This window comes from Netta rufina, assembly GCF_964035555.1.
Source record: "Netta rufina genome assembly, chromosome: 3".
In the NCBI taxonomy this organism is placed as follows: Eukaryota; Metazoa; Chordata; class Aves; order Anseriformes; family Anatidae; genus Netta; species Netta rufina.
Genome location: NC_140125.1, coordinates 30,659,121 through 30,676,187, shown reverse-complemented (window position 1 = coordinate 30,676,187; position 17,067 = coordinate 30,659,121). Strand labels below are relative to the sequence as shown.

Here is a 17,067-nt window from a genome sequence, read left to right as displayed (position 1 = left end):
AGAGACTCTGACCCTGCTAACTGCTGATCTCAGCTGAAGCCACTGACTTGCATGGCACCATCCTCTGAGTCCCTTTGAGACAGCAGCTGGAGCACTCCTCTTAGAAGAGAAGTTGCCATTGAGATCTGACAAAGGAGGGTTATGGGTTAATGCCTCCTTCTTATGAAGGAGTCCTGCAAATCCTGTTTGCAACAGCTACTCCTCCCCAGCCATTTGTTTTGTGTTAGACACTCATTCTACAAGGGAATGAATGCTGTAAGAATTACAGCAAGGCTGAGGTGAAGTGCAGAAACCTAGTTAGTTACTCAGATCTGGCAGGAATTAGACACTGCATGCACATTCAGTAACAGAAGACCCTCTGCTGACTGCAGGGCTATGCAACAGTTTTATGAGGTCTAGCAACGTGCAGTGGACTCTGGTAGGCACCAGAAGAAACAAGAAAATAAACAGTAGCTGAGACATTTTGTAGATTTTGTTAGAGTTGCTCAAAAAATAGAGGCTGTTACAGCAGCAGCATGCACTCAAAATTAGAGAATTGTGGACGATGAAAAACACTAATGTTATATATAAGAAGTTACAATTAATATAACAGCCATCAGGAAAGCAGGACATCAAGTGATTTACCCACAATGACAAGTATTTTTTGCTCTTAACATGATGCATCTGAAGAATGATACTTCCTCATAAGGAATTCATCCCCAAGATAACACACTATAGAAATGCAGTAAAGCATTAGCCTGGTTTCTCATTCACCTGGTAAAACTGTAGTGTAGCTTTGGGTATGCTTTCTGCCTACTCTTCTCAGGGTCTCAGCCTAAGGCTCACAAAGATTACAGACAGGACGTAAACAAATGTTTGGAATACATTTGGAATACAGTGATGCTTATGTTTGGATCAGGAAATGTTGAGATGTTTTTCTTGGCTTACCCAGACTCAGGACAAAAGGTGTTAAAACAATACAATCCTCAGTCAGAAGAAATGGAAAATTTGTATTTCTGCAGCTTAAACTTATAAATAACACTAATAAAGAATGGCTAGGGACAGGTAACAGAGGAGGAATCCTCTGAGATATGAGGCAGTACAAGTTACATATGAATTCTACGTGTTCAAGACAAACTTTTCAAGAAGTAGGGAAATGAAATCATAAACATTTACTTCTCCACTAGAGGAAAACACTGAACAATCTGTTCCAATTAACGGCCTAACTAATGAAATGACAAAGGCCCCCATTCTGTTCTTTCAGATAGAGTTTAATAGCATTTATATGTTGTCAAGCCTTGCATCATCCATTTGATCTCTGAAAAGGCAGAGAGGCAGACAGAATACAAAACAAACATTAACAAATACCACATGAATACAGAATACTTAACAGCATGCCATTCACAACAGCAGACAGCCAAGGACAATTAAATTATTCATAGATATGAACTGTCCAAGGTAGAAGGAAAAAAGGAAGAAAATTAAATAAACACTCTTCCAAAACAAAAAAAAAAAAAAAAAAAAAAAAAAGCCATACCACAAGAGAACATCCAACACCATTAGCAGCATTTTTCTTTTTTGTTGAGCTAACAGCTAGCTTCTGGTACCAATCACAGAATCAGAAATCAAGGTCTTTTTAAAGACTTTGTCATAACTGGGTAATTAGTTGCCATATATTCAACTGCCATATTCCACCCCCTTTAAGGCTGACAGCTTTGAAATGCAAACCACAACTCCTCTCTGTACAGAGTCGAAAGAACCAACACTGAGCCAGTACACAAGAGCTGCTGCAGAATGAGGCGGCAGTATTAGCAAGAGAGGAAAGCCCATTCATCAAGAGCATAGGCATGTAAGAAACCTGGACTCGGTTTTACACAACCGGTTCACCAGGACTAGAAGATGCTTCTCCATCTCCTCAGCTGTAAAAATGGAAGGAGCAACCCTGCCCTACACTTTAAGGAGATGAGATCTATGCAAGTACTCCAGTACTCCATACCTATTGGTATGTCAACATGAGTATTTGCAACTATGTGAAGTCCTGCAACTTCCATGAACACGAGTGTTACAAACCACTTGAGTCTACCCCTAGCAGCATGTCATCTTCTGTTGAGCGATGGAAAAGGTCTTTTTACTGTGGAAGCTTCTGAAGGGAAACAACCATTCCACATCATGAACAAACAGCTATTAAGGCTTTTCACAAAAACAGCAAGGCAGACAAGAGTAGCCTGAGGGCAAAGGCTATTATAGCAAGAGGCTGAGGGCTGTAATAGCCAAGCACCAGTTTAAGACAGCTGCAGCAGCAGGGTGGAGCAGACAGCTGTGGACAGCCACCAACACCACAACAGGGCAAGACGAGCATCCACACCTCAGCTGCACCCAGGCTTCCTGCTGAATTTATTTGTTTTCCCAGTGAAGGCAAACTTCAGCTGAGGCGCTTGTTAGTGAAATCTGGTAGCTAAGGTATGTACGCAGGATGTGCTCTTCTGTCCTGACAGCATTACCTTTCTGCTGCTCTGTCAGAGGGTTCCCATATTACATCCTTGCAGCTAAGTCCACAGAAGTTTGTTTCTCAGAGCCCTGAGGTTTGATATATCAGCTGGAATTAAGAGGAGCAGGGAACCTATCTTTATGTACTGACAACCTTACATTAACTGCATGTTTATGCTAACTTCCAAACCTTAGGTAGTCTCAGCTTGTTTTCAAAGCAGGTCACAAATGCTACCCTGATCCCAGGAAGCCTTTCCAAAGCTTAAATTAACTGAGTTTCAATGACAAGTTATTCTAGCAAAATCGCCAAGGTTTCAAGTCCAAAAGAATATATATTGAAGAAAGGCAAAGAGCAAGTCCAATCCTTTTCATGCATCAATGATGTCTAGTGGTAACACAGGAGAAGCTTTACTTCAGTGCAAAAAAGAGATTTGCAGACTGTCTCACTGCCCTTTGAGGAAAATAATCATGATTCCTAAAAAAAAAATAAATCCAATAGCTTTAACCTCTTTTTTCCCCAGTCACCGCTACCAGAATGACCACCACAAAATAAAACAATACCAAGCCAGACTTATTACTTGCCTCAGTTTTAAGCGTCTGGCCAAGGAATACATACAACACTTCATTTAAGGCTTCCAGAAACCAAAGACCTGTATGTTACGCTGAAAGTAGCTTTGTCCCATTTCAAAGAACTGTATGGCTAGTCAGTGAGAGGACACTCTGAGTTCTGCAGCCATCACTGCCAAAATGGTGCAGAAAATATACACACACACACAAGGAGAGCAGAATCATGTAAAAGCTACACTGAAGTAATGAATCCTATCCTGTCATTTCATACGGAGGTGGGTAAATAACGGCACAACAGAGATTTCATTCATACAGAGGTTTAGGGTATGCTGGGAAGTCTCAGTCTGACAATTTGCTGCAGATGCTTGCTTAGAGGAGCCATTTATCAGTGTCACCCATGCGCATTACTACACACTGCTTCCTCGGCAGCATGATTCCACACAAGCTTCCCACATAGCACACTCTGGGCCCTGGTATTTCAGGCACAGAAATAACCCTTATCTGGGCCTTACCAGTGTGTGCTTATTGAAATGATTCCTATTATCCAGAGTGCGTGCATTTGGAGTGGGAAAGGGAAAGAATTTATTTCCTTTGCTGATAAAAGAAATAGCAAATTAAGAGAAGTCACAACAATTTTGCTTCTCCTTCTCCCCCTCCTCTTTATACCCATGTTTAGTTCATTGCCTATAAACAGCTAACACAAGTTAGCTGTTTATTCACGTCAGTAGAGCTGACTCCTGGAGGATACCGGCATCCTGCGTGTTTCATCTCTCATTATACTTAAGTGGAATATTAAACAGGCAAGACAGAGGCAGACCAAGCTAGAAAGAACTAAGTAACTAGGAGTGACAAAGAAGGTTGGCAATTTAAACACTCCGATCCATAAAGTGCTGCATTTAGAAGCCATCAGTGCCAGTGCACTCAGCCCTCCCTTCCTGAATAACCCCCCTCCCTTTCCTGAGCTTTCCTTTCACACCTTATGTCTTTTCTATATTGCTTGTAAAGTATTTGGAATGGCTACTGCTTAGTAGCATGACCTTAGAGCGTCCAATACAATAATACTACAAAATTAGTAAACTCAATACTGTAAGGATTTAAATTAATCTGAAAGCCAGGCCTTCTTGCCTTCAGAGACTGGCGTATGGAAAGTGAAAACCAGGTTGAATTCATAACTACACTCCAGAATGTCAACTCCTACCCTACTACCAATACAGCAAAACATATGCCATTTAATTGCTGTGCTGAGCAAAGCTCTTAATGCAATGGGTTGAGTCCCTGTTTTATAGCAAGCCTCAAATCTACAGTATGGACTGTATAGGTCCTTTCTGACTGGGAAAAAAAAAAAAAAAAAAAGAGAAACAAGTGAATTAGATGTAAGAAAGAAAATCCAGTTATAATTTTAGATCATAGGATGCACAAGTGCCTTATAGCAAGGCTTAACTCAGAATTAAAATATGAAATGCATTAAACCGAAGGCAGCTCCCACAAACTGCCTTCTGCTCTTCTGGCTGCTTGCTGCTTTCTAAACTAAAGACTAGAGCTCAGAAGATGAGAGGAAGACTAATACAGAGAAAAAAAGAAGAAAAAAAAAAAATACACACAATCCTCATATTGAGCCTTTCCATAAAGCTTTTGGGACACCAGCAGAGCATCCCAGCAGAAAGCTCTCCTTACAGAATTTGCATTTACCAGCTGTTTCTCCCCACTTCCCCAGCGTGGAGCTTTCCCACAGAAGCTCTGTTCAAGCCCTGTTCCGTTGCTGCCTGGCCCATCCAAGGCACACTTTGCTTCCCACTTCATTTCTGTCTCCACAGCCTGCCTTCTTCCTCTCCAAGTCTGGCACCTCTCCTCGCTGTGTGCCTTTCCTGCTCTCGCATCCCACACCCTTCACCAGAGGAGCTGACTGCAGGCTTGAAGGGATGGGCCATGGCTCAGCTGAGCAGAGCTGCAGGGTTTGCTCATGCCCACCACAACTAATGCACATGCTGTTCTGTTAATCTGCTTTGGTTTTGCGGAGGTCTCTTCCTCTCTGCTTTTCCTGTTGGGTAACTGGCTGTTTCAGGCTTTAAAGCATCCAGAATAACCACGAGGCAGTTTCCTTAACTATATGTGCCACTGCCTGCTATTTCTGTCCTGGGATACGTGCACATGCCACACATCTCCATCACCAGAAGGAAGAATTACAAGCTTCCACTCTGCAGCTACCATACCTAAAAGAGAAATATAAGGCACCCAGAAGAGCAGGACATCAGAATTCCCTTAAGACACCAAGATGTTTGGTCAATTTGCTCTAAGTGCCTTACCCCTTGGAATTTTAAAAAAGCATTGACGTTGAAACCAAACACCCAACCATTCTCCAGCCAGGAAAAGCACAGAGGAGAGATGTGACCAGATCCCGCTGACAACTAAGAGGGATCACAGAGAGAAAAGCAATTCCAAAAAGACTTTTTTTAATACAAACATAAATATCATAATTTTTATCGGGAATTTATAGCAATTGTATCCCAACTGTTCATTTAAAATGAGCAGGCATTTTAATGAGCTGCCTGTCCAATCATTTATCATATTCTACATCAGCCTGCCTTTTTGGATCAACGACTTCACACCAAAAAAAAAAAAAAAAAAAGGCTCTGGATTTCGCAGAGCTGATTTTTGTCTTATTGGTAGTGGGAGAATGCACCCAAAACCTCCCTTATGCCAGCTTCCCCTCTTTTCCCCGCTTGCAACTTTTCTCCCACCTGAAAATCTAACCCAAAAAATTCACATAATTTGTCAAATCCATTATTCAAAAGTGGATTTGACACACGGGAGAAAACAGAGGTCTGATTAGGCATGCTAAAAGAGCAGCTCTGGATTTAGGTTTACCACCCATGCTGCAAAACTGCTTACAAAGCCATCACTAATGGCCTTCCAGCTACCCATCATTTCCCTAGGTTCAGTCTGCCCAGACAGCTAGCTATTCCTTTCCAAGGAATACCATTTTAATTGCATCTCCCACTTTGTTAGCCTCCTCGACCTCCAGTAAAAGCCATCTATGGTCTAACAATCTCTTAAATCTGACACTCGCGCTGACTAGCGCACCAGCACACTTGTGTGCCTTCCTGCTTGGTTCACACGCAGGCAGGCTTATTGTCAAGAATTTCCATTAGAAATCTAATGTGTATGAAGCGAAATGACAGCTTTAGGACTGCTGGGGAGAGAAGGGGGGGAAGGGAGTGAAAAGGGAGAGATGAAAAGGAAAGAATATGTATGTGTATTGCCAACGCCCCTTGTCACCAAAGGCTTCATTGTGCCTTCCCAGCGCCAGGGCTCCTCCAGTCCCCACACCTCCCTCCCAGCAACAAATGCCAGCCACCAGCCTCAGCAACTGTTAACTCTTCCTGTGGGAATGCTGCCAGCAATTTCAGCGATATTAACCCTGGGAATACTAACATGATTTAGATGACTTGTTAAATTTTAATGATACCCATTAGAAAAGAGGAAAACACACGAGTCACAACTCCCAATTCGGTGCATTTGGCTGCTGAATAGGATATTAATGTTTTTCTTTGCCCAGCACTATTAAATGAGCAGTGAAACTAATAGAGAAATGAAGAGTAATGACTTCTCTTCTTGCTGTTCAGTGCCTGCTTAAAGCCCTGACAGCCTTATTGCCCACCAGGCTTTCTGCTGGAGTCCATCAGGTGTATGGAGTCAGTGGGTAATTCTTCCACCATTTGGCACTTGGCAGGTCAGAGGTTCATTTAGCTACAAGGCACAGAAAAATAAAACCACCCAATTGAAATAATAGCATACAATCACTCAAGCTACCAGCTAGAAGGCAAAAGCCCATACTCCAAGTAGGTCCAGCGTAACCAAGCCCAAGCCTGGCTTTGGTAGGGCAGGATTTTGCCCACACGACTCTTACAGGAGCCAGAGCAGAAACGTGCAGAGGCCAAGTTCTGCCCCACTTTTAGCAAAAGTCTGCAGAACAACCATCCTCTTCAGCACTGCAGGAACCTCCGTCACATCCTACAATACGCTTGTGGTGATCAAAGGAACAAGCAATTCCCAAGAGAACCACACAAGGCCCCACAGAAATTGAGGGGCTGTATTCCTGAACTCTCATTTTTCTTCAGTTAATTGTGAGGGTGAGAGAAAGAGGGAATGAACACATAACTTTGGGAAAATTAATTGCACTGTTGAGGTAGGTCTGCTCAATTTTGTTTGGAACTGTCTGAACACCCTGAAACCACTGACTTTTCACTTTTCCTTCAAAAAAAGTAACCCACACATCTACTGTGACAGCTGTCAAAGTCCCCTTTCATTTGGTTTTCCCCCAAACATTCATGTGAGTAGAATTTTGTTCTTGTGCAAGCCCATGGAATAGAGAGTTCTGTGTTGTGAATACCCAAGTGCAAATAAATGATCATGTCAAAATATTTATTATTTCAGTTGCATGGCAAGATATAAACTGAAGTAGAAGTTCGCTCTTAGATCACAGAAAATCTGCAGGTTGAAACATTTGTAGAAAAAAAAAAAAAAATAAAGCAAATTCCACTTGAAGTTCACTTGGAAACCAAATGCTTCAATAGATCCTATTCCTAATTTAAGATTTTCCTATAGACACTGGACCTGGATGGATGCTTCGTGTCTGTCATATAACGTTGGAGCCAGACATTGCATCTCCTGCATACACAATTCCTCTGACACACCACCACCCATTTAACATGTTTTCTATAGCCAAACTCATACTGGCTTAGTGGTGTTTTTTTTTTTGTTTGTTTGTTTCTTTGTTTTAGAATAAAACAATTAAGAAAGCATGTGATGCTTTTTCTGAATCACCAAATCATTGAATAAGATCATTCACCACCTACTAACAAAACACATACTGTTGGGTCTTTAAGTAAATTTCTCCAACCTGTTGGAGAAAGTGAGCAGATTCAGCCCTGCTTTGTTCGAGGAAGGTACTACAAGTTTAAATATGGAATACAAAAATCTACCAGCACAGGCTTCACTTATTAGAATCCAAAGGTATCCAGTTCCTTCAGAGGAGAGGATTTTCTTCTGTTTTTGTCATGACTTGCAAGCCAAGACCAATTTAAGGCCCTTTTAGCTCCCTCAGGTCTCTCAAACAGAACTTCCTTAGCATTTATTTTTTTCCCTTGTAAAAAGAGTACTACTGAATACTGTTTCAGGGGAATGCTGAGAAGAGGAAACAGCCTGAAGGGTTCTCAGACTGAAGTTTTTCTTCTTCCCTCCCAGAAAACTTAAAACATTTTATATTAAGAAATGCAAGATCAACCACAGACTACATTTTAATAGTACAGATTGAACAGAACAGCAGGTCTTAGCAATGACTAAACAAACAGTTGAACATGAAAATAAAATTTAAGAACCATACCAATGCTGAAACAGTAAGGAACTTTTAACAACCTTACTACACAGCAAAACCAATAAATTTAATTCTGACACCATAAAAGTAAATCCAAGGTGCAATCAAACACCAGTTTTTTAGAAAATATATTTTATCTAGGTAATCTCTTATTTTCCTTTAATTTCTTTTTCATAAGTAACTAAAAATACTCCCTGTATTCTTCTGTACTGGTTGCAACTGAGGTTATGGTTGGATGCATTGTGCAGTTCTCATCACTACCCTTCTCAGAGATCATGGCCTCCTCACATCTGCTGTAATAAAAGCACATCTAGTCACTCTCTGACCTTTCAATCAAAAGGATCTGAGTTTAGAAAGCAGCACTACTGAAAGTGTTTGAACTATCTATCATTTTGATAAGAACTAAGGCAGGGAGCAACCACCACGTATTCACAGAGGAGACCGGCAGGGATGCTAACTTATGACCTTCATATGGAAAACAGAAAGAAAAGACACTTTAGGAAGCTCAGAAGGGTTCAGGATCTCCTAGCCCTGCTCAACCCGAGCAGGGCATCTGACTGCTGCTTTAAATGCATGCACTTCCTGATCAAGGTATGCAATAGGTAGAGCTGTGGCCTAAACGTAGCCCTGCTGATTTTGGTGAAGTCAAAATCCAGCCACCAGTGCCAATTTCATACAAGTCAATAGAGTGACAGTTCAGATCTGGACCACCACTTTCCTCTTCTTCCCACTTCTTTGCTCTTACTGCACATAATTAGACATAGCTCATTAAAAAAAGAGTTTTCAATATTCAACACTTCTCGCAGGATCTTCCAAAGATTTTCCATCCCAAGCTCATCAGAACAGTCCAGTCAACATCACACTGCCTTATTAAATATCTTGTGAGGGTCCATGCTTTTGCTTGGAGAAACCTCAAAAATGTCTTCAAAGCATTATTAATCTATACCTCAAAGCTATATTAAGCTAAAAAGGTGAAGGGGAAGAAATAAGCATAAGCAAATACATATGAATGTTACCTTATTGAACATTCTAAACAGTCCTTGGCAGCCTAGTTATGTTCACTTTTTTAAACCCTGATTTAATGTAAGAAGGTTGCACAGAAGGCAATTGAAAATAAAACTGGGCAGCAAGAGTCACTGAGGATTTGAGTCCTATAAACCTTAATGAATAAGGATGTAGCCATAGTATGATCCCCTTAAACTTCACCTTGCTCCAAAAAGCACCCCCTTGTTAAAAAAAACTGCTCAGTGAAACACTGCCTTTTCTTTCAAACCTGCAAGATAAAGTCCCCAAAGAAAAGCAGCATTTCAGTTTGACTGCAGCAGGCAGTTTGTAGTTACTAACCTTCCACTGCTTTACCCTGCCACTGCTTTCCAGAAGAGCTTAATTAATACCTTAATTAACGGTTGTTGCTTCCATCAGTGTCACAGTGCAACCACAGTTTGGACCAATAATAGGAAAGGTTTTGAAAGACACTTCTAGAACTTCTCACTCTTGAGATACCATTTGGTTCCCCAGGTGGTCGTTACATACTGAAGCTTGCTTAATTCAAAGTAAACATGCAAGCTGCTTTCCTGCAATCAGGGATAGCTCTTGAATTGCAGCTTCAGCAACAAACAACATGGAGTAGGCATTGTTTATCCAATACTGGAGGAGAAGCCCACGTGCTTGTATTCCTCACACTCTAATGTACATGCCTCTTAAGCTACAGTATGACACTTTGCTAAGATCTAAGCCAGCATTTTAAGTGAGAACATCCCACACACCTTTGACATGCAGACCACATATCACAAAATGCTACAGTCCCTACTACATCATTGCATAGATCGCAGCAGTAAAGTTCACTGCAGTGGCGTGCTGCAAGTTCCGTGCTTGGAAGCACCCCGATGACGCGGTATCAAAGGCTACACACCACTGATCTGGCAAAACTGCAAGCGTCTTTCAACCCTGCAGACACAGCACTGCAGCTTTCTAATAACCTGCTGACACCAGCATGAGTCCTGTTACATGCCAATGGCCTCTACTGGTGACGCACAACACTCTTCTTAATGCTCTTCAGGGAATTCAGAACAGACTACCTTTCCTCCTCCTCCCCTTCCAAAACTGTACACCAAAAATCCTGCGCTTACTATACAAGATTACTACCCACATCACAACTCATACTTCCAGGCAGATAACAAAACTACCTGAAAATACAAGATGGTTTTAGACATCATTCTAGAGTTCTTGGCAGGTATGAAGCACCTTGAAGAACCTGTCTTTATGATAGCCTGGCACCAAAAGGACAACTACAGACTAGGTACTGTATTTCTGAATGCAATATTTTTAGATGCACAGACAAGTCTCTAGAAAGAGCAGTCTGACCAAAATTTTGCTTCCCCTTAGAGGTTTATCTCAGACAAAAAATTAAATATTCCGCCCCCCCTCCCCCCCCCCCCCCCCAACAGCACAGCCTATGGTCTCCTGAAAGTATTTTCTTTTCTGATAGGAAAAACACCATAGTCTAAATTCACTAAACCTAATCATAGGCCTGTTCCTAGTTTCCAGGGCACTCAACAAGAGTGACTCTTATGATCCCATGGAGAAAGCTGCAGATCAAACAGTTTTGACAGCCTCCAGAAAACAGTCTTTAATGTGCAGTATCCTCACCTTTACCTCACAAGACATTTGCAAGCTTGAGATAAATATTTACATCATTTCACACACTGACAGTAAGACAGGTGACTTGCAGCTGCCTCTAGAAAAGGGTTGACATTAATTTGTCAGAGGTAAAAGCATATCCTCTTGCCTACTCTGGACCACTAAGCAGCTGTAATTCTAGGGCAAACAAAGTCACTTGTGGTTTCCCAACTTGCCAGGAAACATACAATTGTAAAAAGATTCACAGATGAGTTATGCTAAACGTTTGGTATTGTGACCTGTGATGCAACACAAAAGAATGGTTGTTGTTGCCTAAACTTTAATAGAGTTAATCCTTCCAAATGCTGACAAATTACTGCCCCAGGCCACTTAAAATCACATTTCTAATGCAATAATCCTATCTGCATTACAATGAGTTAGGATGAAATGATTAGGTGCCTGAGATTTTTGCACAGCGAATTAAGTAACCATACAGACTGGCCGTGCTTGTTCACAAATTAAAGGTCTGGACGGAAATGAAATTCCATTATTCTGCCACTTGCTAAGCTTTGAGGAAGGGTTCATTACTGTCCTGTCTACTGGGAATGTTTCTAGAGCAGCTCTAAGCTAACAGGATCCTATTTTTCATTAGGCCAGCTTCAGGGCTTTCTTCATTATTAATAATTATTAGTCAAGTCTTTGACTACTTAACACCCCTTGAACAGAAAAGGCTAATTCAACAACACGCAAGCAAGAGTGACAGTAAATTTGCAGGGGAAAAACAAAACCACCCTGAATGCAACTTCTCCTCCATTCACAGCCACACTGTGCTAAGCCAGAATTTGCCCATCTCTTATACTTGCAAGCACAGACCTTCTAGCCAGAGGATGGTGCAGAATACGTCACCTAACAACATCAATGCTATCCAACTCTAGTGTTTAATCAGCATCCTTACTAATCACAGCACACCAAAGCAGATATTAGTGCCTGCACACCAAAATTACCTCTAGGTTTAAAGGCTGCATTCATTATTTTTTCCAACTCCATATTAACAAATCATAAGCAGTGGCTTGGGACTACTCATTATTAGCATTCAACTGATTGTTTACACACAATATAATTTGATGTAAATAAATATAGCAGCTCTTCAATTAAACCCACTGATCATTTCGTTGTTGGACACCCACAAGTTTAGTGTTCCATTGAAGCCAGAGGCTATCACAGGTTTGAAGTGACGGCAAGCAGATCTCACAAATTCTGATAAGCATGGAGAGTGATGCCATAAGCTTCTATGCTAGAACTTTGAGGGATGCCTGTCTCAAAATATAGCCCAAGAACAAGCTTAAAATTGTTAAAAAACAATATCAGTAATTTGAAACAGCTCTTATTACCATGCAAGTGCTTGATTCCAACAACAACAACAAACAATGGCCACCAAACGCTCTACAATCCTCTGTTACAGACTACAACATGCAACTATAACAGCCTCTTGTGCCAGTCACTTCCCATGGGCATGCTTCACACAGGGGTTACAATAAGATTTCATTCTCCTAACACAAAACCCCCTGTATGCAGATAATTGCTGTACAACATTTAGGCACATCTGTATCACAGGAAGGGGAAAAAAACAAACGTTAGCATTTTTCTTTTTCTCTTTGTCAGGAAGCATGACATTTGAAATAGTTAAAATAAAGGAGCAGCACAATTACAGTTGTATATTCATCATCCTGCCATCACCCCTCAAAAAAAAAAAAAAAAAAAAAGTACTAAGTTCTCATCCCGTTGACATATTAGGAGAAAATGTTTCCATTAGGAACTGAAAGCTCTACACCTCAGCACTAACAATGAGCTAGTGAGCACAGTTTGCGACAGGGTAAGTGTTGTTTTTCTGTATCAAAATGAACAGCTTCAGTGCATAGTTTCATGCATAAAGCTTGGTCTGTTTATGCAGCAATTAAGCGTACTGTTATACCTTGCAGATATAGACAAACCTTTACATGATTATATGCTGTGGAAAGCAAATGTATATTCACATTCAGATAGGTTACTGCAAATTCTAGTATCTGCTATAAGATATATGTCAAAACACAGATACCCTCACATTCTGCTTGTTGTGCAATACACAGTACCCAGGGTTTTATGCATCCCTAAATACAACACAGATGTGAAACAGGTGCCACTGATTTATTATGCTAATGACATCTCCAGGCCATCTTCAACAGCACCAACAAGAGTGGTCAGGCAAGTTACCAAGATCTAGCTGACAGAAAGAAGGTTGACATTTTAAATGCTCCCTTCTAATAAAGGTGGACACAACTAATTGATAACACTACTGGACACCATAGTCTTAAGTTGGAACCCCCAGACTCAAAAACATGATCAGTTCCTTCAACCCTGCAGCTGGATCAGATCCACCCCAACACCTACTCCCACAGCAGCAGTCAAGAGGGTTCCTCACAGGACCCTGAGAAACACCAGCGACACTAGCACCGCACAGTAGGCTCCAGCCTCAGTCCGAACAGAAGCAAGCTTTCCCCAGACGCAGGGCCATTTGCCCTGTTAAAGGCACCATGTACCTCTCAGTACAGGGGTCCTGGTGCGTCACTGCACCACACAGGCCCTGGCTGAGCTGGCAGCGCCCATACTAACAGCCTGCTGTCCCCCAGCCAGACACTGATAAGGCTGCCTAGTGGATGCCAATAACAAGTTTGCATACCCAGGCCTACGAAGTCACTGGCAATAGCCATAATAATAACCTTTATCCTACACTACCTAGACCAAAGCCTCACTGCACTGGGCTGCCACTGCTGAAGGCAGAAAGCCCAAGAGCTCCTAACAGTTGTAAATACAGAAAGGATGAGAAAAAATGGATGTTTCTGCAACAGCCACAGCCAGGTACCAACCATTTGCATGCGAAAGGCTGGAGAACCTCAAGAGGCTTGAGCCTGCAAGTACTATTATAACAGAGAACAGGGGAGAGGGTCACCACAGCCCTCAGAGACCAACTTACTCATGCCTCCTTCTTCCCCCCTAACTTCACACTGGATAGAAAGTTTTATTAGGGGCAGACCTACAGAACTGGAAGGCTTCGCAGAGAGGTGTTAGAAAAGAGCACAGGCTAAGGTGGCTGAAAATGAAGAAGTAAGGATTAGTACTGATGTGAAGAGAGACTGGCCTGGTCAACACCATCAGCTGAACTCTGAACAACAGAACAATTAACAACAGTAACAGGAGGGGAACATCTCTGGAAGGCTAGGACAGGCAACAACTACCGCTGTTATAATGAGAAAATCCCACACACGTTTTTATGTCACTGCAAAAGTGGTTTATTGCTAACACTTTGCAAGGGATACGAAGCCTTGCTGCTTATATTTTATCCCCATGGCCAATTTCAGTTGCTCCAATGGCTCCCATATCTGCATCCGGTTTCCCACGTAGTATACTCGCCTCTGGAGGATTCAGTAAACGCTGCCAAACCACACAGCTTCAAGTTTGTAAACATTTTGGTACAGAGTCCCTTCCATGGAACCAACCACTACTATCAATTTAGTGATATCAATTTTTATGGTTCCTCCTTTTTCCTTTTCATTAATTCAATTAAGCCAGCTTTTGAGACAAGGTAACAACCAGCCCTTTAGTCTTTTGTTCAAGGCAGCACCAACTCCCTCTCAAACAGCACATAAATAAATAATGGGCAGTATAACAACAGTAATACCAAGGACCCTTTCTCAGCACTCAGCTCTGATCCACGATACCTCTTTATCGCAGCCACTAATGAAAACTCTTTGAAGTGGAAGAGTAAATATTACCATTTGATAGCACCTGAACCCAACAGGGCAAACAAAATTGCATTGTATTATGTTCTGGGAGCTGCAGACCCGTTCACAATACAACGCTCGCAGGGTTGCTATGGAGGAGCTCGACGCTCACTGTTTTGGTAGCACGGGGTCAGCCAAGGGCTGGCTGCTGGGGACCCTTCGAGGGCTGTTGGTCTTGATCTTTATATGCAAACCAAATAGGAAAAAAACTGCAAATCAAAACTGAATCAGGGAATTCCAGAATGTCTGCCTTCTACCTTTGTTGGCAGTCCGGTCTCTCCAAAGACTTTCAGCTCCTACCCGTGATCAATCAGCTCTTACAACCTGACGACAAATTTCAGAAATGCTTCCATGCTTTTCAGGCACTGGATTACTCAACCCAATGCTCTGGGTCCAGAAGCTTTGAGTATTTTTTGGTCTTCTTAAAAAAAAAAAAAAAGAATGTCATCTACCATTTCTCTGTAAGAACACCAAGTTGTCCTTACGTTAACAACACCCTGGAAAGCTGGGTTCAATGTCATGGTCTGTCACAGCCTCCCTGTTTGGCCTTTGGGCTCATGCAGTATGTCAATGTCTCATCTGAAGTACAGGAGGGTCTCTGCCGCACCTGGCTGTGCGGTCACCAGCCCATACATACCTTGCCACTGAACTGGCTGCCAAGTGACAGGCGATTCTGTAAATCCGTAGGGATCAAGAGGAGCAGGTGGGGAAGGGTCCCACGACTCCCGCGTGGCATCCCCACCCTTACCCACCCCTCAGCAGGCACAAGAGCACCCACCTGGACACCACGGTGCAAAACCACCTGTGATGAAGGGGAAGGGAGCTACAGGGCGCAATCTCAGGGTGCTGCCCTACCCCACGGGACCCGGGAGGAAGGGACGGGTGAGAGCACCGCGCCCGAGCAGCGGGCAGCCCGCTCAGAGCCGCGATCCTCACTCACCTTGCTGCTGACGGGCCCGGGGATGAGCAGCTTGAGCGCCTGCCTCTTGAGCTCCGCCAGGCGGGCGCTGCAGTGCTCGCACCAGACGCCGCGGTCGGAGCCCGGCGAGGAGCCGCCGCCGCTGCCGGAGCCCGGCGAGCCGGTGCCGAAGCCCGGCGAGCCGCCCAGCGAGCCGGGGGAGCTGGTGCCGATGCCGGGCGAGGCGGGTCCCGGCGAGCCGCTGAAGGAGCCCGGCGACGAGGTGCCGGAGCCCGGGGACGGCGTGCCGGAGGAGCCCAGCGCCGAGCCCGCTCCCTCCGGGGCCGGGCGGCCGCCGGCACGGGACTCCTCGTACGCCCTCCGGTACCAGCTCTCGGGGGAGAAGGGGGCGCCGGGCTTGGTGGGCGAGCAGGGCTCGGTCACCTGCAGCGGAGAAGGAGCAGCGGGTCAGGCGGGGCCGGCAGCCCGCTCCCCCCCGCGCCCCGCGCCCCAACTTACCCCGTATTTTCTGCTCCGCGCCGTGCCTGCGCCCCGCTCCTTGGTCCCGGCCACCGAGGTCATGGTGGCTCGGCAGCGCCGGGTGCCAGCGGGCCCCCAGCCGCATCCGAGGGCGCCGGCGGTCCCGGGGACGGGGAAGCGCCTCCGCCGCCGCGGGGTGGCTCAGCCCCGAGACGCCCTCAATCCTCGGCGAGGGGCCGGGCGGCGGGGCTCTCCGCCGGCCGCCTCGTCCTCATCGCTCCCCGCCGCTCCCGCAGCGGCTGCCCAGCCTCCCGCCCCCGCTGCGGCCGCAACTTGTTCCCCTCTTCAGGTCCGTAACCGAGTTGCGAGCAAATCCTCCAAAAAAATATCGGGAGCCGGTCCCCGGGAGGAGGAGCTGCCTCTCCTCCTCCTCCTCCTCCTCCTCCTCCTCCTGCCGTGCCCGCAGCCTCGCACGGGCAGGGGCCGGGGGCTGCGAGGCGCTGCCGGGGAGGGTCCCTGCGATTTTGCGGTGCGCCCTGATTGGCACCGGAGATTTTTTGCCCCCCTTTTTCTTGCGAAGGGCGGGCGGTGGGTGTGGGTGTGTGTGTGTGTGTGTGGGGTGGGGGGACCTTGTTGCTCGCACCGCAGTTATTGGTTACTCGCCGCTGTTCGGGGCTTTCACGGACACGACTCGACGAGTGCTGCCAGTCCTCCCCGAAGAGCTGCGAGGGAAGAAGCGAGCTCTCCCCGCGACGGGCACGGGCAGCCCTTTGCCGTGTTGCGATCCTGCGGGTGTTAGTCTAACTCGCGGCCGAGGGCGTCATAAATTGAGCTCCTAACAATAA

The 17,067-nt window shown here is 44.6% G+C and overlaps 1 protein-coding gene across 1 annotated transcript in view; it reads right to left on the bottom strand.

The window, feature by feature from the left end:
• KIF26B (kinesin family member 26B) overlaps nucleotides 1-16,324 on the bottom strand; it is a gene marked incomplete at both ends in the record, with an annotated part of 290,212 nt that extends 273,888 nt beyond the window's left edge. The window contains 2 exons of the mRNA XM_084283885.1: nucleotides 15,785-16,186; nucleotides 16,262-16,324. Of these exons, the coding sequence (XP_084140011.1) occupies nucleotides 15,785-16,186; nucleotides 16,262-16,324 (465 nt within the window). The remainder of the gene's footprint in view (nucleotides 1-15,784; nucleotides 16,187-16,261) is intronic.
• Between the last annotated feature and the right edge of the window lie 743 nt (nucleotides 16,325-17,067).